The 23,760-nt window shown below is 43.5% G+C and overlaps 1 protein-coding gene and 1 pseudogene across 1 annotated transcript in view; one reads left to right on the top strand and one right to left on the bottom strand.

Annotated features, from left to right (window-relative positions):
- RCL1 (RNA terminal phosphate cyclase like 1) overlaps positions 1–10,045 on the bottom strand; it is a 64,699-nt gene extending 54,654 nt beyond the window's left edge. Inside the window, exon 1 of the mRNA XM_055294323.2 lies at positions 9,673–10,045. Coding sequence (XP_055150298.1) covers positions 9,673–9,808 — 136 coding nt within the window. The 5' untranslated portion in view covers positions 9,809–10,045. The remainder of the gene's footprint in view (positions 1–9,672) is intronic.
- Positions 10,046–21,068: 11,023 nt separating this feature from the next.
- On the top strand, positions 21,069–21,731 carry LOC129490786 (small ribosomal subunit protein uS7-like; annotated as a pseudogene).
- Positions 21,732–23,760: the final 2,029 nt, after the last annotated feature.

The raw sequence follows: 23,760 nt of genomic DNA on the forward strand, positions 1-23,760 counted from the left end.
ACACAAACCCCAATGGTATTTCTATATACTAATAATGAACACAGAAACTACAATTTAAAATATGATACACCATTTACAACTGCTCCAAAAAAAACAACATATTTACAAACAATTCTAACAAAACATGTACTGTACTTGTATGCTGAAAACTATATAACAGCAACAAAAGAAATAAAGACTCTGAGTTCCCCAAACTGAGAATGCAAGCACAGCTGCTGGCCTCTGGGGAACAAAGGCAGTGGTACGTAGTGGCAGGCAGTCGCAGCACCAAGAATGGCCAAATGCCCTTCTCACCCCTCCTCCATCCACCAGCATGCGCTGCACCACAAGCAAGCCCTCAGCTACACTCACCACTGCCAGTCACCTGACCAGCTACCTGCCCACTGTCCCTGTGCCCATAGCATGGGGGAACTGATGAGTCAAAGAGAGTACAGCCTGGCCACTTGACCTACTTAAACTGCTGATTGTCTATTTCTGTAACAGTTTACTTTTATAAAAACTTTTGTATATAAAACTTTTATTTAAAGCTGTCTCCAGTTAATATTTGATCCAAAGAAGGATCTCTGGAAATTTGGGGTTTTTTGGTTTTGGCTTTTTTTTTTTTTCTTCTTCTTCTTCTTCTTTTTAGAGACAGGCTGGAAGACCCAGGCTAGAATGCAGAAGCACGATCACGGCTCACTATAACCTGGAACTCCTAGGCTCAAGTGATCCTCCTGCCTCAGCCTCCTCAAGTAGCTGGGACTATAGGTGCAGGCCACCTCACCAGGTAAGGTTTTTGGTTTTGTTTGTTTGCTTATTTGTTTTGTTTTATTGTTTTGTTTTTTGTAGAGACGGGGTCTCGCCACGTTGCCCAGGCTGGAGGCTTCATTTCTAATCTTTCTATTCCCTCTTCAATGGCTTTGAGATACCCCTGCTGCTTCGGGCTCCCGAGGGCCTTCAGGGCCCCACATTAATGAGGCAGCCACCTAGCAAGTCTGACATGGCTGTCAGTGACCCACTGTTCCAGTCTCTCTCCATGTTGCATTCCACCCAACGGGAAGCAGAAGACACCGTCCAGCAGTGGGAGGTGCTCTCCACAAAAAGCGACTTCCCCTGGTGCTTCCCAGCCACCCCATGACCTGGTGACTGACTTGGGAGAGCGGCTGAGTTGGCGTAGCTTTCAGTGGTAGCAATCCCACATTCCATGGGAGGAGTTCCATGACCTCATGGACCAGGACTTCATCCCTTCCAATTTGCTGTCCCGGCAGGAATCAGTGGCCACCACCGCGTCCTCGCTGGCATCAGCCGATCGTCCTCCCACCGAGCAGCGCCCCGCCAGCGCACCGGCCACCGGCCGCTTTGGCTAGCCATGCAGGCCAGGGGCATCCGGGCGTGGGACCAGGCAACACCGGCCGAGGCCTCCTCTACAGCCGGGAGTTTGGGCCCCTCCCACAGCTCCCTTCAACCTGGAGGACTTCAACAGCGTGAGACCCCTGGGCGACTTCACGGCGGGGATCCTGCGCCCAGAATTTAACCCGTGTAAGCTCCACCACAGCTGGCAGGCTGACGGGCAAGTTCCACGTGGACAGCGTCAAGGAGGGCCCCTGGGAGCGAGTTCGGCAGCTCTTTGGTCTTCAGTGTTAGCAAAGGCAGCCGTGCCGGCACCCACCCAGCAGTGGGGGCACCCTACAGCCACAGGCCCCCAACGTCTGGCCCATAGAGGCCCACCTGGGCACAGGCCCCGCTTTCAGCAACGCCCAAAGGCGACTTCCCCCTAGATAGCAGCTCCTTTACTAAGACTATTCAGACCCTGGGTCCCAAGGAACTGCTGAGCAGCACGGACTGTCACCCTGTGCTGCTGCTCCCCTGGGCTTCTGTGCTACCCAGCCCAACTTCCCACTCTTCCTGCCCGACCAGATGTAGCTGCAGGTCTCGCTGCTCCATTACCAAGAGCTCATGGCACCCTGTTCCTGCATCCTGGAGGAGCACAAGCCAAAAAAGATCACTACCCACACTTGTGATTACATAGGCAGCAGCAAAACCTACACAGAGAGCTCTCACCTCAAGAAACACCTGCAAACCTACACAGATGAGAAACCTTACCACTGGGCCTGAGATGGCCATGAGTGGAAATCTGTCCTCTCAGATGAAGTGACCAGGCACTATTGTCAACACACAGGGAACAGCCCATTCCAGTGCCAGAAGTGCAACCCTGCATTTTCCAGGTCAGACTGCCTTGCCTTCCACATGAAGAACTTTTAAATCACAAACAGTGGATATGACCCATGCCGCCAGAAGAGAATTCAGTACCTTTTTTTTTTTTTACCTTTCACACTGTCTCCCCAGTGAGAAGAGGAGTCCACCTGGGAAGCACTACAATCATGGTCAAGTGCTGAAGTGAGTCAACTTGTGAGGGAATAATCAAGAAAAATTAGGAATCCAAAAGATAAAAATCAAAGAACAGGTGGGATCTGTGATTGGATCTACTATCACTCCAATTCTAAATCCACCTTGAATATTCCTGGACTTAGAATAACACCAAGCACGTGACTGGAAGTTGTGGATATAAGGGTATAAATGAAATCCCTAAGTTGCGGGGAGGGAAAACTAGAATCCCCTTGAATTTTCTTTGCTTTCTAAAAATCATTATTATGATGTTGGAAGAAGAAATTCAGATACAGAAAATGTGTGTTAATATCCTAAATAATGGTGCTTGGTGAGTCTTGGTTCTAAAAGCACTAAACAAGGAAGCCAAAGTTCTGAAACTGCTGCATACTTTGACAAGGAAAATCTACTTTTGTCTTCTGATCTACATTTATGACCTAAGTAAGATACATAAGCCTTGTTTATGTCTTTAACATTTTGGTCAGATGCAGTGGCTCAACACCTGTAAATCTGACACTTTGGGAGGCCAAGACAGGAGGACTGCTTGAGCCCAGGAGTTCCTAGACCAGCCTGGACAAAACAGTGAACACTGCCTCTAAAAAAAAAAAAAAAAAAGGAAAACGGAAAAAGAAAAAGAAAAAGAAAAAAATTACCCAAGTGTGATGGTACACACCTGTAGTCCTAACTACTCAGGAGGCTGAGGCAAGAGGATTGCTTGAGCCCAGGAATTCAAGGTTGCAGTGGGCTAAGGTCGCACCTCTGCACCCCAGCCTGTGCGACAGAGCAAGACCCTGTCTTAAAAAAACAAAACAAAACTTACCATTTTTTGTAGTTTGTTATGCACTGTGGTTTCAGATGTGCAACAATTTGTCAAATGGTTTATTCCCAAGTATGCTTAAGACAGAACAAAATTTTTTTCTATGTAGTTACCTGCCTTAATAAATATGTAATAAAAATTTAAGTAAACTACTTCTGTATATTTGTAAATTACAAAGTAAAAAAAGAACATTTTGTAAACATTGAAAAATGAACATTTTGTGAACAAATGAACATTTCTCATCTCAAGATGAGAATTATGTTTTAAATAAACCTATAATATTTCATCTGGGGAAAAGAAATAGATTTAAGTAAGTAGAGAGACAGATCATGTTCATGGATTAAAACCTCAACATAATAAAGACGACAATTATCCCCAAATGGACAGATAGGTGTAATATAATTCTTGTCAAAATATTGGAAAGCTTTTTTGTATATTAGACAAGATTATTCTAAAATTTACATTGAAAGGCAAAGGAACTAGAATAACTAAAATGATTTTGAAAAATAAACTGGGAGGAATCAGTCTAATCGACTTCAAGATTCATTACATGGCTACAGTAAGCAATCAAGACTGTGTGATATACTGGCCAGGAGCTGTGGCTCATACCTGTAATCCCAGCACTTTGAGAGCCCAAGGCAGGTGGATTACTTGAGCTCAGAAGTTCGAGACCAGCCTGGCCAACATGGTGAAACCCTGCCTCTACAAAAATACAAAAAAAAAAAAAAAATAGCCAGGCATGGTGGCGTATGCCTATAATCCCAGATGCTCAGGAGACTGAGACAGGAGAATCGCTTGAACCTGGGAGGCGGAGGTTGCAGTGAGCCAAGATTGCACGACTGCACTCCAGCGGCAACAGAGCGAGACTCCGTCTCAAAAAAAAAAAAAAAAAAAGACTGTGTGGTATTGGCAAGAGACAGACATATAAATCAATGGAACAGAATGGAGAACCCAGAAAGAGATCCACACAAAAATGCAAAGCTGATTTTGTACAAAGGCACAAAAGCAATTAAATGGAAAAAAGATGCCGTTTCAACAAATGATGCTTGGGCAATTGGTTTTCCATGGGCAAAAAAAAAAAAAGAATCGCAACCTAAGTCTCGCACCTAAAGCTAGGCAAAGAGTTCTTAGACTTAACACCAAAAGCACTGCCACAAAAGAAAAAATCATAAATTCTACATCATTAAAATTAAAATATTTTCCTCTGCAAACCATATTAAGATAATAAAAAGACAAGCTACACAGTGGGAGAAAGTATTAACAAACTACAAATCTGCCAAAAACCTAGCATATATAAAGTACTCTCAAAAGCAACAGGAAAGGCCAGGCACAGTGGTTCACACTTGTAATACCTTAGGAATTACACCTTGGAAAGGAGAGGCAGAAAGATGGTTTGAGGCCACAAATTCAAGACCAGCCTGGACAACATAGCGAGACTCCATCACTACAAAAAATTAAAAAATTAGCCAGGCATGATGGCATGTGCCTGTAGTCCCAGCTACTTGGGGGGCTGAGATGAAAGAATTGCTTACGCCCAGGAAGCTGAGGCAGTAGTGAGCCATGATCGTGTCACTGTACTCAAGCCTGGATGAAAAAGCAAGACCCTGTCTCAAAAAAACGAAACAAAACAAACAGTTAATACAAACAATCCTATTAGAAATGGACAAAGGACTTGGAAAGATGTTTCACTGAAGACATCATTAGTCATTTGTAATACACAAATTAAGACCATCCTGGGGCATCACTACATACCTATCAGAATAAAAGTAGTGACAACACCAAATGCTAGTAAGGATGCAGAGAAACTGAATCCCTCATACACTACAGATAGGAAGATAAAATGGTACATCCAGGCCAGTGTGGTGGCTCATGCCTGTAATCCCAGCACTCTGGGAGGCCGAGCCAGGAGGATCACTTGAGATCAGGAGTTTGAGACCAGCCTGGCCAACATAGTGAAACCCCGTCTCTACCAAAAATTTAAAAAATTAGCCAGGTGTGGTGGTGCACACCTGTAATCCCAGCTGCTCAGGAGGCTGAGGCAGGAGAATCGCTTGAACCCACTACTGACATTTTGAATGGAATAATTCTTTGTTGTAGGAGGCTGTCCTGTAGGATATTTAGCAGCATCCTTGGATTCTAACCACTAGAGGCCAGTAGCATTCCCCTCTGCCAAGCTGTGACATCCAAAAAAGTCTCCAAATGCTCCCAGATGTCCCCCACTGAACAAAAGTGCTCCTGGTTGAAAACTACTGTGCTTTACATATAACATACAAACACTGAAACAACCACCTAAGAGAAGAACTTTACAGAAGACATAATTGTTTTCAAGTATCTGAAAAATTTCCATATAGACGCAGGAATGGATTTGGCATGCCGGGGAGCAGACCTATACCCAGTGGGTTCAAGCTACATAATAATAAAATCAGCTAACATTTATTCTTCCTATGTGCCAGGCACTGTTCAGTACACTTTGAAGTATTATTTCATTTAGTCCTCACAATAACCCTGTGAGGTCAGTAGTACTGGCCCCACTTTACAGGTGAGAAAGTTGAGGCTCAGAAGAGAATAGTTAAAAGAATTTGCCCAAGGACCAAGAGCTAATAGCGAAAGGCAGAACTCGTACTCAAACCAAGGTCCAATACTGACCCCAAGCTCTTAATTGCCAAGTATTATGGCCATGACAAATTAAGGATTTTACCTCCGTAAAATAAAGAAAATAAAGAACTTTTTGACTTAAAAACTGTTTCTTTCATATGGAGATTTCTCAAAGAACTAAAAATAGAACTACCATATGACCCAGCAATTTCACTACTGGGTATCTACCCAGAGGAAAAGACATCATTATAAAGACATATAAAAAAGACACCTGTACTTGTATGTTTATTGCAGCACTATTCACAATACCAAAGTGATGGAACTAACCTAAGTGTCCACCAATGGTTGACAGGATAAAGAAAATGTGGTATATATACACTATGGAATACTACACAGCCATAAAAAAGAATGAAATCAGGCTGGGCATGGTGATTCATGCCTGTAATCCCAGCACTCTGGGAGGCTGAGGCAGGTGGACTGCTCGAGTCCAGGAGTTCAAGACCAGCCTCGGCAACATAGACAAGACCCCCATCTCTATGGAAAAAATTTTAAAAACCAACTAGATGCTGTGGTACACATCTGTAGTCCCAGCTCCTCAGGAAGCTAACATGAGAGGATCACCTGAGCCCAAGAGGTTGAGGCTACAGTGAGCCATGATCACACCACTGCACTCATGACAGAGTGAGACTCTGTCTCCAAAAAAAAAAAAAAAAAGAATGAAATAATGTCCTTTGCAGGAACATGGAGCTAGAGGCCATTATCCTAAGACAACTAATTCAGAAACAGAAAATCAAATACTGCATGTTCTTACTTATAAGTGGGAGCTGAACAATGGATACACATGGACGCAAACATGGAAATAACAAAACACTGGGGACTCGAAAAGGAGGAAGATTGAGGGAGGTTGAAAAATTACCTATTGGGCACAATGTTCACTATCTGGATAATGGGTACACTAGAAGCCCAATCCCCACAAGCAGGCAATATTTCCATGTAACAAACATGCACATGTAACCGCGATTCTAAAATAAACTTTCTTTAAAAAAAACTGTTTATTTTGCAAACAATAATTTCCGCAGCCACCATCTCAATCCTATCTGTCCAGATCAGATCCAGAAAACCTGCCTTCCTTTGTAACTTTCAGGGAAGTGTCTGCTCTGAACTCCACTGAGCCCCTGTACAATACTCAATCCTTCCTATTTCAAGTTACTTAAACTTAGTAACATCCTACTTAGATGACAAGCTCCATGAGAGCAGGGGCAACCAGCTTCTCACATATATTACACCCACCCCCATACAAAGCCTTGCACACACTGGGGCTCAATAAACACTTTCTAAATAAATGTTCCTGAGGCCGAAAGCCTCCCATACTACCCCTACCCTCCAAAGCCCACACCATGAGGGATGTTTAAGCAAGCACCTTTAAGAGATGTGATTCTTGCATTAGAGCTGAAGATTTTATTGGATATGCTCTGAGTTTTTTCCAACTCTGAGAATCTGAGTCAGGAAAAGACAGAAACGGACAGATGACAGGCAACATAGCCTTCCGGCGACATCTTCAATCAAGCTACCAAGGACTCCCTTATGACCAGAAATCATGTGTCAGGGACTACATCTATTTATGTGTGTACGTATATGTATATACACTTACATGTACATGCATACATATACACATATACATGTATATCTGCAAATGCATATCTATCTCTCCGTTCCCTCTGTAAGAAATGCAGCAGACAGGCTGGGAGCAGTGGCTCACACCTGTAATCCCACCACTTTGGGAGGCCAAGGCAGGCAGATCACCTGAGGTCAGCAGTTTGATACCAGCCTGGCCAACATGGTGAAACCCCCTCTCTACTAAAAATACTCTACTAAAAATTAGCTGGGCATGGTGGCAGGCACCTGTAATCCCAGCTACGTGGGAGGCTGAGGCAGGAGAACTGCATGAACCCAGGAGGCAGAGGTTGCAGGGAGCTGAGATCGCACCACTGCACTCAAGCCTGGGAGACAGAGTAAGACTCTGTCTCAAAAAAAAAAAAAAAAAAAAAAGAAAGAAATTAAGCAGACAAACATCTACAAGGTTTCTGAGGCCCTGAAGCCAGCACAAGGATCTACAAATAATTAGGAGTCTCTTTCTTCCCCTGGTATATGAACGGGGTAAGGCAAATAATGCTCTACAGTAATGCTCCCCATAAAATACCAGCACACCTGCCAACCAGTTCTACCTCCCTCAGGTATCAGCGTTTGACACCCTTTCAAGAAAGTGCCAAGTGGACAAGCCCTGTCCTTGGAAGAAATGGGAGCTCGTATGTGTGAGATGCTTTGATGAGATGCGCACATACAGTGGAGGGGGAGGAGGAGCATATTTTGGAACATTAAATATTAAATTGGAGGCCACCTGTCAAGAGAAAAACTCTAAATAGAACTAGATTCATTTTAGAGAACCCAGGTTTCCAGGCTATACTTCCATTTCTCTAAAAAAAAAAAAATTATGCCTACTTTTATACAAAGTAGAAGCCCATCTTCTTACCATATCCAGCTAGTGGCAAGTTCTCTGAGCTAACCTGAGGGTAAAGTGGATGGAGAGCTGGCTGAGAATGCCACACAGCAATCAAGCAAATACTCTGCCCAAGGGTCAAACTAAGTGGAACAGCTGTTGACGGAAAAGTCGTGGCATAAACCATTTGTGGTCTCTCCTTAACTTTCTCAGTGTTTTTGAGCAGTAGAGAGAGGACGGGAACCACCAACACAAGTTTTTCCTACCATCACGAGGTTTCTCACCACTGCACCTGGGATATTCTGCTTCTTTCCTTCCTATCTCCGTCAATAGCCTGGCATCTTCTGCCCTTTATGTGCAACCAATCACCATCCAAGAGAGGCAGAGATCTAACTATCCAAAAAATGCATTCAGACAGATAAAACAAGAGCCAGTGCAAAATGAAACACATCAGCACCGCCCAGGAAGCTTCCAGGACCAACCTCAAACACTCCTTTTCAATTTACAGACAGGTTTTTTCCATTTTCACCTGACTACTGACTCGCCCAACTTGGGATAACCACCGGTCAGAAGCTTTTAAATGCATGTATCTCATTCCAGGGGCCCAGGTGTAAACCAAGGCCAGTTGAAAACCGGCGCCATTTAATGAGATGTGGGTTTAAATGGTCCTATTTCTTTTTAACCTACCACTGTAGATTAAGAAGTGAGCTTGGAAGCCTGCAGTTTAGCGTTTGTCACCAACCCTTTTTCTAAAGTCAAGGCAATTAGGCCCATGACTGTCAAAAACCTATCTCAAACCTCTTGTCTTGCGCACATCAATCACAGTCACGGCTGAAAATAAACACAGAATTTTAAAAACTTCTTTATCCACACCCAAGGACAAGTGTGAGGGCAGCCGGGAAATCATGGCGACAGGAACAGCCGGTGTCCAAGGGGGCAGCTGCTTCTGAGACCTGCTTTGAGACAGGGCAGAGAACCAACCCGAGGTACTTTTCTCTCCCAATGTCTCTCCCCCGGCTCATTCACCGTATTTCGGTCGAACAAACTGTTTTTCTCCTTTGAGAGGTTTATGGCGAGGGCAAGAGGGACTTCAGGGAAGCGAAGGGGCGACGCCAGGGATTTTTTGCTACACCTAAAGCTGGAAAACGTGCAGCTGTTTACTACCAGCGCCCCGGAGACGCCGAGCGCATCGTGCAGCTGAGCGCTCCCCTCCGGCCCCGACCCCGCCTCCCCCACCGTGCGTGCGCCTTCGGCTTTGGAGGCGACGCGCCACCTGCCCTCCCCGACGCGCTCACCGGACGCCGAGCCCCCCAACCAACACCGCGCGGGCCCCCAGGGCATCAGCTCGGTTTCCCCTCAACCCCCGCGCCCACGCCGCGCGCCGCCCACACCAAGTTACCTCGGAGGCCCGGGTTGTCGTCTCTGGCCCGAATCTTTCGGATTTTGACGGGGCGCCCGCTCAGGGTAGACAGGACCAGACGTTGGCGCAAGAAGTTGCACCCTGCGTAGCTGAGGGAGTGCGCCTGAGTCGCCATGTGCGCGCTCTCCGAAGAGACGTGAGCAACCCGAGAGCGGCGACTTCGGACAGACGCGGGACTCGTGACTCTGGCGGTGGTGGTGGCTGCGACACCGACGGCGGCGGCTCGGGCTGCCTCCCGCAGCCCAGACGCGTCCACGTGGTTTGGAACAGGAAGACGGAGAGACTAGACACCGGGTCAGAGGGGAGCGGGGCGGAGCCAGTGGCCACCTCCCCGCCTCCCCGCCCGACCGGGGCGGCCCCCGCGCCGCGCCACGCAGCTATTGGCCCGTGCCGGATCAGGGCGGAGCCCGCGCCGCGCCTCCATTGGCTCGCGCTGAAGCTGGGCGGTGCCCAAGCCGCACTGCCATTGGTCCGTAGTGGAACTGGGCGGTGCCCGGGCCCTGGCAACAGCGCGCGGCTGGAGGGAACGCATGAGGATGGCCAGGGAACCCCGGCGCGGGAGTTGCCAGTCGGGGCAGTCTCCTCTGGGTACCTCCTGGCGTGGTAGCAAGGGGAGATGGCGGACTGAGATTGATGCCTACGACGTGCCGGATTCTTAGCATTACTACTTACGGCAACTACTGGGGTGAAGATGCTATTATCTACCCCTCCTCTTTCTTACTAAGAGAGAAAACAAGGGTTGGCGCAGTCACCCTATCGCAGGGATGCTGCTCAGCGCACTGCCGGCGCAGTCCCCCAGCTCCATGCTGTAACCATGCAAGGTAGAGCCATCCTGTCTTATTCATGGAGAAAGGCTCGAGGAATATTGCAAAGCTGACAGTGGCAGCCTATACTGAGACCCGAATCCTCCCACAGCAGGCCGTTGCTTATTTTATTGAGACACTTCTTTGCCCCTTTCTCACGGGTCCCTTCTTTTATCGTCACTGCGTTTCATGGCAATTCAGGCCCTCCTACCTCGCATGCTTCAAGATAGATAGTTGTAATAACTTCACACACACACACACACATACATGCAATGCTTTTTCCCTCTTTCCCGTCCTCCTCCAATCCTGCACAAGAAAATCTTCCCAAACTTTGGATTATTTCACTTCTCTACTCAAAAACCTTCCAAAATTTACAGTTAACTAACAAATAACTACACAAGTAGAAGTCCAATATCACTGTAATGTGGGTTTGTAGCCATTCCTGGACAACGCTCACCAAACCATGAGTTCCAGAATGCATAGGGGTCCGCGGGGGGAAGGGGGGCGGGGTATGATAGTGTCCGAAAGCGGTGGGAGTTTAAATAAGATTAAGGGATGTAGCTAGCCTTATGTAGACAACAGTGTGTTATAAAGTGGAGTGGAGTGGCGTGCTCATGACTCACTGCAGCCTCAACTTACTGAGTGCTAGCAATTCTCCAACCTCAGCCTCCCCATTAGCTGGAACTACAGCTGTGCACCACCATGCTCAGCTAATTTTTGTATTTTTTATAGAGATGGGTTTTTGCCATGTTACCCAGGCTGGTCTCAAACTCCTAAGCTCAAGCGATTGGCCCACCTTGGCCTCACAAGTGTGAGCCACCACCCCCAGCCTTTAATCCATTTTTCTTTGATTGTTGTAAATGGCAAGAGATAGAGATCTAGTTTCATTCTTTTGCATAAGGATATCCAATTTTCTCAGCATTATTTATTGAAGAGACTGTCCTTTCCCCAGTGTATGTTCTTGGCAACTTTGTCGAAAATGAGTTTACCGTAGATGTGTGGATTTATCTCTGGGTTCTCTGCTCTGTTCTACTGATGTATTTGTCTGTTTTTATGCCAGTACCATGCCACTTTGTTTACTCTAGCTCTGTAGTATAATTTGAAGTCAGGTAATGTGATTCCTCCAGTTTTGTTCTTTTTGCTTAGGACAGGTTTGGCTATTCTCGGTCTTTTGTGGTTCCATATAATTTTTTTAATTTTTAATTTTTGCAGGTAGATAGTACATGTATATATGAGGTACCGGAGAAGTTTTGATACAGGCATGCAATGTGTAATAATCACATCCTGAAGGATAAGGTACTCATCCCCTCATGCATTTTATTCTTTATGTTATTATACAAACAAAACAACTATACTGTTTTAGTTATTTTAAAATGTAAAATTAAATTATTGTTGACTACAGTCCCCTTGTTGTGCTATCAAGTAGCAGATCTTATTCTTTCTAATTTTTGTACACATTTATTTACTTTTTTTTTTTTATTTTTATTTTTTCTTGAGACGGAGTCTCGCTCTGTCGCCCAGGCTGGAGGGCAGTGGCGCAATCTCGGCTCACTGCAAGCTCCGCCTCCCGGGTTCACGCCATTCTCCTGCCTCAGCCTCTCCGAGTAGCTGGGACTACAGGCGCCCGCCACCACGCCCGGCTAATTTTTTTTATTTTTTAATAGAGACGAGGTTTCACCGCGATCTCGATCTCCTGACCTCGTGATCCGCCCGCCTCGGCCTCCCAAAGTGCTGGGATTACAAGCGTGAGCCACCGCGCCCGGCTTTGTACACATTTATTATCCCCACCTGCTCCCCATCATCCCCACCCCCTCTATGTTTTCCAGTCTCTAGTAACCATCCTTCTACTCTCTATTTCCATGAGTTAAATTGTTTTGATTATTAGATCCCACAAATAGGTGAGAACATGTGATGTTTGTCTTTCTGTGCCTGGCTTATTTCACTTAACATAATGATCTCCAGTTTTATCCATGTTGCTGCAAATGACAGGATTTCATTCTTTTTTATGGCTGAACAATACTATATTGTGTATATGTATCACATTTTCTTTATCCATTCATCTGTTGATGGACACTTTTAATGTTTTCAAATTTTAGCTATTGTGAAGAGTGCTGCAACAAACATGGGAGGGCAGATATTTCTTTGATATGCTGATTTCCTTTCTTTTGGGTATACTTGCAGCAGTGGGGTTGCTGGATCATATGGTAGCTCTATTTTTAGTTTTTTGAGGCACCTCCAAACTGTTCTCCATAGTGGTTGCACGAATTTACATTCCCACCAACAGTGTACAAGGGTTCCGTTTTCTCCACATCCTCACCAGCATTTGTTATTGCCTGTCTTTTGAATATAAGCCGTTTTAACTGGGTGAGATGATATCTCAGAATGAATAGTTTGCAAGTATTTTTTCTCACTCTTTGGGTTGTCTCTTCAGTTTGTTGATTGTTTCCTTTGCTGTGCAGAAGCTTTTTAACTTGATATGATCCCATTTTTGCTTTGGTTGCCTGTGCTTATGGGTTATTAATCAAGAAATTTTTGCCCAACCAACGTCCTAGAGATTTTCCCCAATATTTTCTGTAGCCATTTCATAGTTTGAGGTCTTAGATTGAAGTCTTTAGTCCATTTTGATTTGGTTTTTGTACATGGTGAGAGAAAGCAGTCTAGTTTTACTCTTCTGCATATGGATATCCAGGTTTCCCAGCACCATTTATTGAAGAGATTGTTTTTTCCCCAGTGTATGTTACTGCACGTTTATTGAAAATGAGGTCACTGTAGGGATATAGATTTGTTTTTGGGTTCTCTATTCTGTTGCACTGGTCCATTTGTCTGTTTTTATGCGAGTACCATGCCGTTTTGGTTACTATAGTACTTTTTTTTTAATTTTTCTTTCTTTCTTTCTTTTTTTTTTTTTTTTTTGAGACAAGAGTCTCACTCTGTCACCCAGGCTGGAGTGGTGCAGTGGCATGATCTCAGCTCACTGCAACCTCCACCTCCTACATTCAAACGATTCTCATGTTTCAGCCTTCTGAGTAGCTGAGATTACAGGCATGCACCAACACATCCAGCTAATTGTAGCATAATTTGAAATCAGGTAATGTGATTCCTCCAGTTTTGTTCTTTTTGCTTAGGATAGCTTTGGCTATTCTGGGTCTTTTGTGGTTTTATATAAATTTTAGGATTTTTTTCTATATCTGTGAAGAATATTATTGGTATTTTAACAGAGATTGCTTTGGGTAGTATGGATATTTTATCAATATTGATTCTTCCAACCTGTGAACATAAAATATCTTACTATTTTTTGTGGCCTCTTCAAAATCTTACATCAATATTTTATAGTTATCATTGTAGAGATCTTTCACTTCTTAAGTTCATTTCTAGGTATTTTATTTTCTTTTTAGCTATTGTAAATGGGATCACCTTCTTGATTTCTTTTTCGGATTGTTCATTGCTGGCATAGAGAAATGCTACTGATTTTTGTATGTTTATTTTGTATCCTGCAAATTTATTGAATTTGTTTATTAGTTCTAAGATTTATTTGGTGAACTTTGGGTTTTTCTAAATATAAAATTATATCATCTAAAAACAAAGACAATTTTTTCTTCTTTCTTTCCCCTCCCCTCCCTTCCTTCTTCCTTCCTTCCTTCCTTTTCTTTCTTTCTTTTTTCTTTCCCCCCGCCTTTTTTTTTTTTTTTTTTTTTTGAGACGGGATCTCACTCTGTCACCCAGGCTGGAGTGCAGTGGCATGATCATGGCTAACTGAAGCCTCAACGTCCCAGGCTCAAGTGATCCTCCCACTTCAGCCTCCCTGGTAGGTGGGACTACAGTCACGTACAGGCATGCTCCATCACACTCAGCTAATTTTTAAATTTTTTATAGAGATGATATTTCACTATATTGCTCATGCTTGTCTCAAAGCAATCTGCCTGCCTCGGCCTCCCAAAGTTCCAAGATTACAGGCATGAGCCACCCACACCCAAGGGTAATTAAATTTATTCATTTCCTATTTGAATCCCCTTTATTTCTTTCGCTTGTCCAATTGCTCTAGCTGCAAACTTACAGTACTATGTTGAATAAGAGTGGTGAAAGTGGGAATCCTTGTCATGTTCTGATCTAAGAGGAAAGGTGGCCAGTGTGGTGGCTCACACTTGTAATCCTAGCACTTTGGGAGGCCAAGGCGGGCAGATCACCTAAGGCTAGGAGTTTGAGACCAGCCTGGCCAACACGGTGAAACTCCATTTGGGTGTGGTAGCATGCACTTGTAATCCCAGCTACTGGTGAGGCTGACACATGAGAATTGTCTGCATCTGGGAGGCAGAAGTTGCAGCGAGCTGAGATCATGCCACTGTACTCCAGCCTAGGTGACAGAGCAAGACTGTGTCTCAAAAAAAAAAAAAAAAGATGAAAGGCTTTCAGATTTTCCCCATTCAGTATGATATTAGCTGTGGGTGTATCATATGTGGCTTTTATTATATTGAGGGATGTCTTTCTATACTCGGTTTTGTTAGGGCTCTTATGAGGAAGCGATACTGGATTTTATCAAATGCTTTTTCAGCATCAATTGAAATGATCATTTGATCATTTTTGTCCTTCGTTCTCTTGCTATGATGTATAACATTAATTAATTTGCATTTGTTGAACTACCCTTGCATCCCTGGGATGAATCACACTTGGTCATGATGAATGATCTTTTTAATGTGTTGTTGAATTTAGTTTCATTGAGAATTTTTGCATCGGTATTCATCAGAAGCATTGGCCTGAAGTTTGCTTTATTTGATGTGTCTTTGTCTGGTTTTGGTATCAGGGTAATACTGATCTCGTAGAATGAGTTTGGAAGTATTCCCTTCTCTATTTTTTTGGAATAGTGTGACTAGAATTGGTATTAGTTCTTCTTTAGGTGTTTGGTAGAATTCAGCAGTGAAGCCATCAGGTCCTGGGCTTTACTTTGCTGGGAGACTGTTTATTACTTCTATATCACTATTTCTTATTGATTTGTTCAGGTTTTGCATTTCTTCATAGTTCAATTTTGGTATGGTGTATGTGTCCAGGAATTTATCCCTTTCTTTTAGATTTTTCAATTTGTTGGTATCTAGTCACTCATCGTAGCCACTAATGATGCTTTGAATTTCTGCAGTGTCAGTGGTAATGTCTCTTTTTTCATCTCTAATTTTATTCATTTGTGTCTTCTCTCTCTTTTTTAGTTAGTCTAGATGAAGGTTTGTCAATTTTGTTTATGTTTTCAACACACCAACTTTTTGTTTTCTTGATCTTTTGTTTGTTTTCTTCATTTCAAATTCATTTATTTCTGCTCTGATCTTTATTATGTCTTTTTTTCTACTAATTTTGGGTTTGGTTTGTTCTTTTCTAGTTCTTTAATATGCATCATTAGGTTGTTTCTTTGAAATATTTTTTTCTTTTTTGATGTAGGCACTTATAGCTATAAATTTCCCTCTTAGTACTGGGTTTGCTGTATCCCATAGGTTTTGGTATGTCGCATGTCTATTATCATTTGTTTCAAGAAAATTTTCTATTTCTTAACTTCCTCGCTGACCCACTGGTCATTCAGGAGCATACTGTTTTATTTCCATGTGTTTTCAAAATTCCTCATTATTGATGTCTAGTTCTATGGCATTGTGGTCAGAGAAAATGCTTGATGTTATTTCAGTTTCTTTTGGAATGTTTTAAGACTTGTTTGGTAACCTAACAAATGGTCTTTCTTTGAGAATGGTCCATTGGCTGAGGAAAAGAATGTATATTCTGTAGATACTGTATGAAATACTGTGTAAATACCTATCACGTCCATTTGGTCTATAGTGCAGTTTGATGTTTTTTTGTTGATTCTATGTCTGGAAGAGCTGTCCAATGCTGAAAGTAGGGTAAGTCTCCAGCTATTATTGTATTGGACTTCTTACTGTATTAGTCTGTTCTCATGCTGCTAATAAAGACATACCTGAGACTGGATAATTTATAAAGAAAAAGAGGCTAGCCAGGCACGGTGGCTCACGCCTGTAATCCTAGCACTTTGGGAGTCCGAGGCAGGTGGATCACGAGGTCAGGAGTTCGAGACCAGCCTGGCCAACACAGAGAAACCCCGTCTCTACTAAAACTACAAAAATTGGCCAGGCATGGTGGTGTGCACCTATAATCCCAGCTACTCAGGAGGCTGCGGCATGAGAATCGCTTGAACCCGGGATGTGCAGGTTGCAGTGAGCCAAGATTGCACCACTGCACTCCAGCCTGGGTGACAGAGCAAGACTCCATCTCAAAAAAATAAAAATAAAGAAAAAGAGCTTTAATGGACTCACAGTTCCACGTGTCTGAGGAGGCCTCACACGATCATGGAGGAAGGTGAAGGAGGAGCAAAGGCACATTTTACATGGTAGCAGGCAAGAGAGCATGTGCATGGGAACTGCCCTTTATAAAACCATCAGATCTCGTGAGACTTATTCACTATCACAAGAACAGCACAGGAAACCCCTGCCCCCACCATGATTCAATTACCTCTCACTGGGTCCCTCCCATGACACATGGGGATTATGGGAACTACAATTCAAAATGAGATTTGGCTGGGGAAAATAGCCAAACCATATCAGGGTCTATCTCTCTAGCTCTAATAATATTTTATATTATTAGACATATATATATCTAATCATAAAGATATATATAATTATATATTATAATGGTATATATTATTAGCTATATATGTTATTTTATATATATATATATATATATATATATATATATATATATATGAGTGTTCCAGTGTTGGGTGCATATATATTTACAATTGTTATACCCTTTTACTGAATTCACTCCTTTGTCATTATACAGTGACCTTCTGTGTCTCTTTTTATGGTTTTTGTTTAGAAATCTATTTTGTCTGATATAAGTATAGCTATTCCTGCTCTTTTTTTGGTTTCCATTGGCATGGAATATCTTTTTTCCATCTCTTTATTTCAGTCCATTTATGTCTTTATAGGTGATGTGTATTTCTTTTTTTTTAAATTAAACTTTAAGTTCTGGGATACATGTGTAGAACATGCAGGTTTGTTACATAGGTATACATGTGCCATGGTGGTTCGCTGCATCCATCAACCCATCATTTGGGTTTTAAGCCCCACATGCTTTAGATATTTGTCCTAATGCTCTCCCTCCCCTTGCCCCCCACCCCATGACAGGCCCCGATGTGTTATGTTCCCCTTCCTGTGTCCATGTGTTCTCATTGTTTAACTCCCCCTTATGAGTGAGAACATGCAGTATTTAGTTTTCTGTTCCTGTGTTAGTTCGCTGAGAATGATGGTTTCCAGCTTCATCCATGTCCCTGCAAAGGACGTGAATGCATTCTTTTTTATGACTGGAAGTGTGTTTCTTATAGGCAATACGTCCTTGGGTCTTTTTTTAAAAATACATTCAGCCAATCTATGTCTTTTGATTGGAGAGTTTAGTCCATTTACATTCAATGTTATGATTGATAAGTAGACTTACTCCTGTCATTTTGTTATTTGTTTTCTGGTTGTTTTGCGGTCTTCTCCTCCTTCTTTCCTTCTTTCCTGTCTTCATTTTAGTGAAGGTGATTTTCTGTGGTGGTATTATTTAATTTCTTGCTTTTTATTTTTTGCTTATTTGTTGTATGTTTTTTGATTAGAGGTTACTATGAGGCTTTCAAATACTATAATATAACCCATTCAAACAATATAACCCATTATTTTTCAAATAATATACTTGAAATTATATTTCAAATAATATAACCCATTATTTTAAACTGATTACAACTTAACACTTTGCATAAACCAGCAAAAAAACCTAATAAGAATTCTATACTTTAACTTCATCTCTGCATTTTTCACCATTTTGTTTTTTCTATTTATATTTTATTGTGCTGTCTATGTCTTGAAAAGTTGCTATAGTTATAATTTTTGATTCATTCATCATTCGTTCTTTCTACTTAAAAGTAGTTTACACACCACAGTTACAGCATTATAATCTGTGGTTTTCTGTGTGCTTACTATTAGTAGTGAGTTTTGTACCTTCAGATAATTTCTTCTTGGTCATTAACATTCTTTCTTTCAGATTGAAGAACTCCCTTTAGCATTTCTATAGGACAGGTCTGGTGTTGATGTAATCTTCAGCTTTTGTTTTCCCTGGAAAGTCTTTATTGCCTTTTCATGTTTGAAGGATATTTTCACTGGATATATACTCTTCTAGGGTGAAAGTTTTTTTCCTTCAGCACTTTAAGTATGTCATACCATTCTCTCCTGCCCTGTAAAGTTTCCATTGAAAAGTCTGTTGCCACATGTATTGGAGATCCATTCTTTGTTATTTGTTTATTTTCTCTTGCTGCTTTTAGGATACTTTCTTTGTCTTCGACCTTTGGGAGTGTGATAAAATGCCTTGAGGTAGTCTTCTTTGGGTTAAATCTGCTGGATGTTCTATAACCTTCTTGTACTGCGAGACTGATACTTTTCTGTAGGTTTGGGAAGTTCTCGTTATTATCCCTTTGAATAATCTTTCTACCCCTCTCTCTTTCTCTGTCTCCTCTTTAAGGCCAATAACTCTTAGATTTGCCCTGTTGAAGCTATTTGCTAGATACTGTAGACATGCCTCATTGTTTTCTATTCTTTTTTCTTTTGTCTCCTCTATCTATTTTCAAATAGCCTGTCTTCAGGCTCACTAATTCTTTTTTCTGCTTGATCTATTCTGCTATTAAAAGACTCTGATGTGGCCGGGCACAGTGGCTCACACCTGTAGTTCCAGGACTTTGGGAGGCCGAGGCGGGTGGATCACCTGAGGTCAGGAATTCGAGACCACCCTGGCCAACATAGTGAAACCCCATCTCTACCAAAAATACAAAAATTAGCCAGGTGTAGTGGCGCGTGCCTGTAATCCCAGCTACTCAGGAGGCTGAACCCAGGAGGTGGAGGTTGCAGTGAGCTGAGATCACAGCCACTACACTCCAGCCTGGGTGACAGAGTAAGGCTCTGTCTCCAAAAAAAAAAAAAAAAAAAGTGTCTGATGCATTCTACAGTGTGTCAACTCCAGAATTTCTGCTTGATACTTTTTAATTATTTTGATCTCTTTTTAAAATTCATCTGACAGAATTCTGAATTCCTTCTCTGTGCTATTTTGAATTTCTTTGTGTTTCCTCAAAACAGCTATTTTGAAGTCTCTGTCTGAAAAGGAATCCTGTTTCTCCAGGATTGGCCCCTGGTGACTTATTTAGCTCACTTAGTGAGGTCGTGTTTTCTTGGATGGTCTTGTTGCTAGTGGATGTTTGTCTGTGTCTGGACGTTGAGGAGTTAAGTATTTATTGTAGTCTTCACAGTCTGGGCTTGTTTGTACTTGTCTTTCTTTGGAAGGCTTTCCAGGTATTCAAGAGGACTTGGGGCTGGGCGCAGTGGCCCATGCCTGTAATCCCAGCACTTTGGGAGATCAAGGTGGGTGGATCACCTGAGGTCAGGAGTTTGAGACCAGCCTGGCCACCATGGCGAAACTTTGTCTCTACTAAAAATACAAAAATTAGCTGGGTGTAGTGGCACGTGCTTGTAATCCCAGCTACTCCGGAGGCTGAGTTCAATCACTTGAACCCAGGAAGCAGAGGTTGCAGTGAGCTGAGATCATACCATTGCACTCCAGGCTGGGCGACAGAGCGAGACTCTGTCTCAAAAAAAAAATCAAAAGGACTTGGGGGTTGTGATCTAAGCCATATCTGAATTAGAAGGCATCTCAAGCTCAGTAATGCTGTGGTTCTTGCAGACTTGTAGAGGTACCACTTTGATGATTTGGATAAGATCTGGAAGAATTCTTTGGATTACCAGGCTGAGAATCTTGTTCTCTTCCCTTACTTTCTCCCAAACTAATGGAGTCTCTGTACTGAGCCACCTGGAGTTGAGGATGTAGTGATGCAAGCATCCCTGTGGCCACCACCATGGGTACTATGCTGGTTCAGACGTGAAGACTGGTCTTACCCAAGACATGGTGTAACCACTACCTGTCTACTACCTATGTTCATTCAAGGGCTTGGGCCTCTATAGTCAGCAGGTGGTGAAGCCAACTAGGCTACGTCCTTCACTTCAAGGTGGTAAGTTCCCCCAGGCCCCAGGAGGGTCCATTGTTGTCATCCCAGGACCAGGGACTAGAATTAAATACCTTAGCAGTCTACCTGGTTGTTCTATTGTACTGTGGTTGAGCTGCCACTCAAACCTCAAGATGCACTGCTTCCCACTCCTCCCTCTACTTTCCACAGGCAGAGCAGCCTCACCCTGTGGCTACCACAAGCCCATGGGAGTACTGCCAGGCTACCACCCATGTTCTCTTAGGGCCCAAGTGCTCCTCAGTCAGCTTGTGGTGAATCCTGCCTGGCCTGGGACTCACCCTTCGGGGCAGTGGGCTCCCCTATGGCCCAGGACAGACCCAGAAATGCCCTCTAAGAGACCAGTCATGGAATCAGGGAACTCAAGAGCCAGTTTGGTGCTGTAACCCCCCTGTGACTGAGCTGGTACCTAAGGTGTAAGAAAAAGTCCCCTTTTGTGCTTGGTGAATTAGAAGTATATTAAAAAGCTCTTCCTGTATGTGCCAGGGTGGCATGTGGTCCATGCCATGCAACAGAGATGCTCAGGCTGTGCCCTTAGGATGACCAAGTGGGAGACAGCAGCACCAGAGATGGCAGAAACCCCCAACATCTAGCTCTTTGGGAGGTGGAGCACCGATGATGTGCAGATCAATGACATTTCCCTGAAGGATTACATTGCAGTGAAGGGGAAGTATGCCAAGTACCTGCTTCACAGTGCAGGGTGGTATGCCGCCAAGCATTTCCACAAAACACAGTGCCCCATGTTGGAGCACCTCACTAACTCCATGATGATGCATGGCCACAGTAATGGCAAGAAACCCATGACCATGCACATTGTCAAGCATGCCTTTGAGATCATCCACCTGCTCACAAATGAGAATACTCTTCGAGTCCTGATGAATGCCATCATCAACAGTGATCCCTGGGAGGACTCCACATGCATTGGGTGAGCCAAGACCATGAGATGAAAGGCTGTGGATGTGTACCCACTGCATGGCATGAATCAGGCCATCTGGCTGCTGTGCAGAGGCACTTGTGAGGCTTCGTTCAAGAACATCAAGACCATTGCTGAGTGCCTAGAAGATGAGCTCATCAATGCCACCAGGGGCTCCTCCAACTCCTGTGTCTTCGAGAAGGATGAGCTAGACCATGTGGCCAAGTCCAACCACTGATTTCCAGCTGCTGCCCAATAAACCTGTCTGCCCTTTGGGGTGGCCCCACAAAAAAAAAAAAGAGGAAGACGAAGAAGGAAAAGAAGAAGAAGAATATGTACATTAAAAAATCCCCTTTACTTTTTTCAAGCAGAAGGAGTTTCTTCCCATAGCCACTACAGCTGGGAATGTGCTGAGTCTCACCTGAAACCAACAAGTCTCAAAGTTTCACCCAAGACCCATGGTGTACTACCTAAGTATTGCCGCTGGTTATCAGGGCCCAAGGGCTCTTTAGTTAGCATACGATGAGTCCTGCCAAAACTGGCTCCTACCCTTCAAGGCAGTAGGTTCTCTTCTGACCCAGGATATGTCTAGAAATATCAAATTCCAAGGGGACTCAAAACTCTGACTGTTGCCCTGCTCTCCTATAGCTGGGCTGGTATCCACGGTGCAAGAGAAAGTCTTCTTTACTCTTCTGTCTCCTCTCCTTAAGTAGAAGGAAGGGGTGTCTTGGAGCTGTGAGCTGTGCACCCTGGGGTTGGGGGGAGGGGTGGCACAAGCAGTCCATTAGCCATCCTGGCTGGTGTCTCAGTAGGTCACAAGCACTCCAGTCCACTGGCTCTGAGCCCAGTTCAGCCCTAGGCATTGCCTAGGAGTTGCAGTCCTTGTGGTCTAGACTGCCTATCAGGTTTCCATAGAACCCCAGAGCACTTTAGCCCATGGTGAGAGGCTTGCTGGAACTTGCGTTCCAACCACTCAGAAGGACAGTTCCCCTCTTGCTCCCACCATGAGTAGACGTCAGCTGAGTTCAGCCTAGTTTGGCTTTCTGCAATGACGGGACACCACTGAATTCAATTCAATGTCTCACAGTGCTGTGCTGTCCCTCTCCCAAATGCACAGATTCTCTGCACCAGGCAGCTGCTGCCAGGGGATGGGGGAGAGGTGACATCAAGCAATTCAAGACTGTCTCTCTTACCCTCCTGAGTGCCTCTTTCAGCAATATAAAGTTAAAATCAAATCCAGGGAGTGCTCACCTGAGTTTTGGTTCTTACTAGGGTGCTTCTTTTTTGTATAGTTGTTAAATTGGTGTCCTTGTGAGGGAGGGAGATTGGTAGAGCCTTCTATTCAGCCATCTTGGTCCACCTCCTCCTACCCACCTTAAGAAACAACAACAAGGCCAGGCGCGGTGGCTCACACTGTAAACCCAGCACTTTAGGAGTCTGCATCACCTGAGGTCAGGAGTTTGAGATCATCCTGGAATGGATCACCTGAGGTCAGGAGTTCGAGACAAGCCTGGTCAACATGGTGAAACCCTGTCTCCACTAAAAATACAAAACTTAGCCAGGGGTAATAGTGCATGCCTATAGACCCAGCTACTTGGGGGCGCTGAGACAGGAGAATTGCTTGAACCTGGGAGGCGGAGATTTCGGTGAGCTGAGATTGTGCCACTGCATTCTAGCCTGGATGACAGAGAGATACTCCATCTCAAAAAAAGAAAGAAAAAACAACAACAAAAAGCCCTGGTGAAGAGACGGAGAAATTGGAACCTTTATACACTGTTGGAGGAAATGTAAAATGGTGTAGCCCCTCTGGAAACAATACAGCAGTTCTCAAAAGCTAAAAAATAGAATTTTTAAATGACCCAGCAATTCTGCTCCTAAGGTATATACCAAGAAGCTTGAAAAAACATACGTTCCCAAAAAATCTTGCACAATAATGTTCATAGCAGCCTTATTCATAACATTCAAAAAGCAGAAACAACCCAAATACCCATAAACTAAGGAATGGATAAATAAAATGTAACATATACATATAATGAAATCAGTCATAAAAAAAATGAAGTATTAATATACCTACAATACAGATGGACCTTGAAAACATTATACTAATTGAAAGAAGCCAGACACAAAAGGCCACATATTGAATGATTGCATTTATATGAACTATACAGAATAGGCAAATCTGTAAAGATTCCAGGGGATGGGTGTAGAGGAAATTGGGAGCAGTTTCATTTTGGAGTAACAAAAATGTTCTGGAATTAAGAAAGTAA

Source organism: Symphalangus syndactylus, chromosome 9 (assembly GCF_028878055.3).
Source record: "Symphalangus syndactylus isolate Jambi chromosome 9, NHGRI_mSymSyn1-v2.1_pri, whole genome shotgun sequence".
Lineage (NCBI taxonomy): Eukaryota > Metazoa > Chordata > Mammalia > Primates > Hylobatidae > Symphalangus > Symphalangus syndactylus.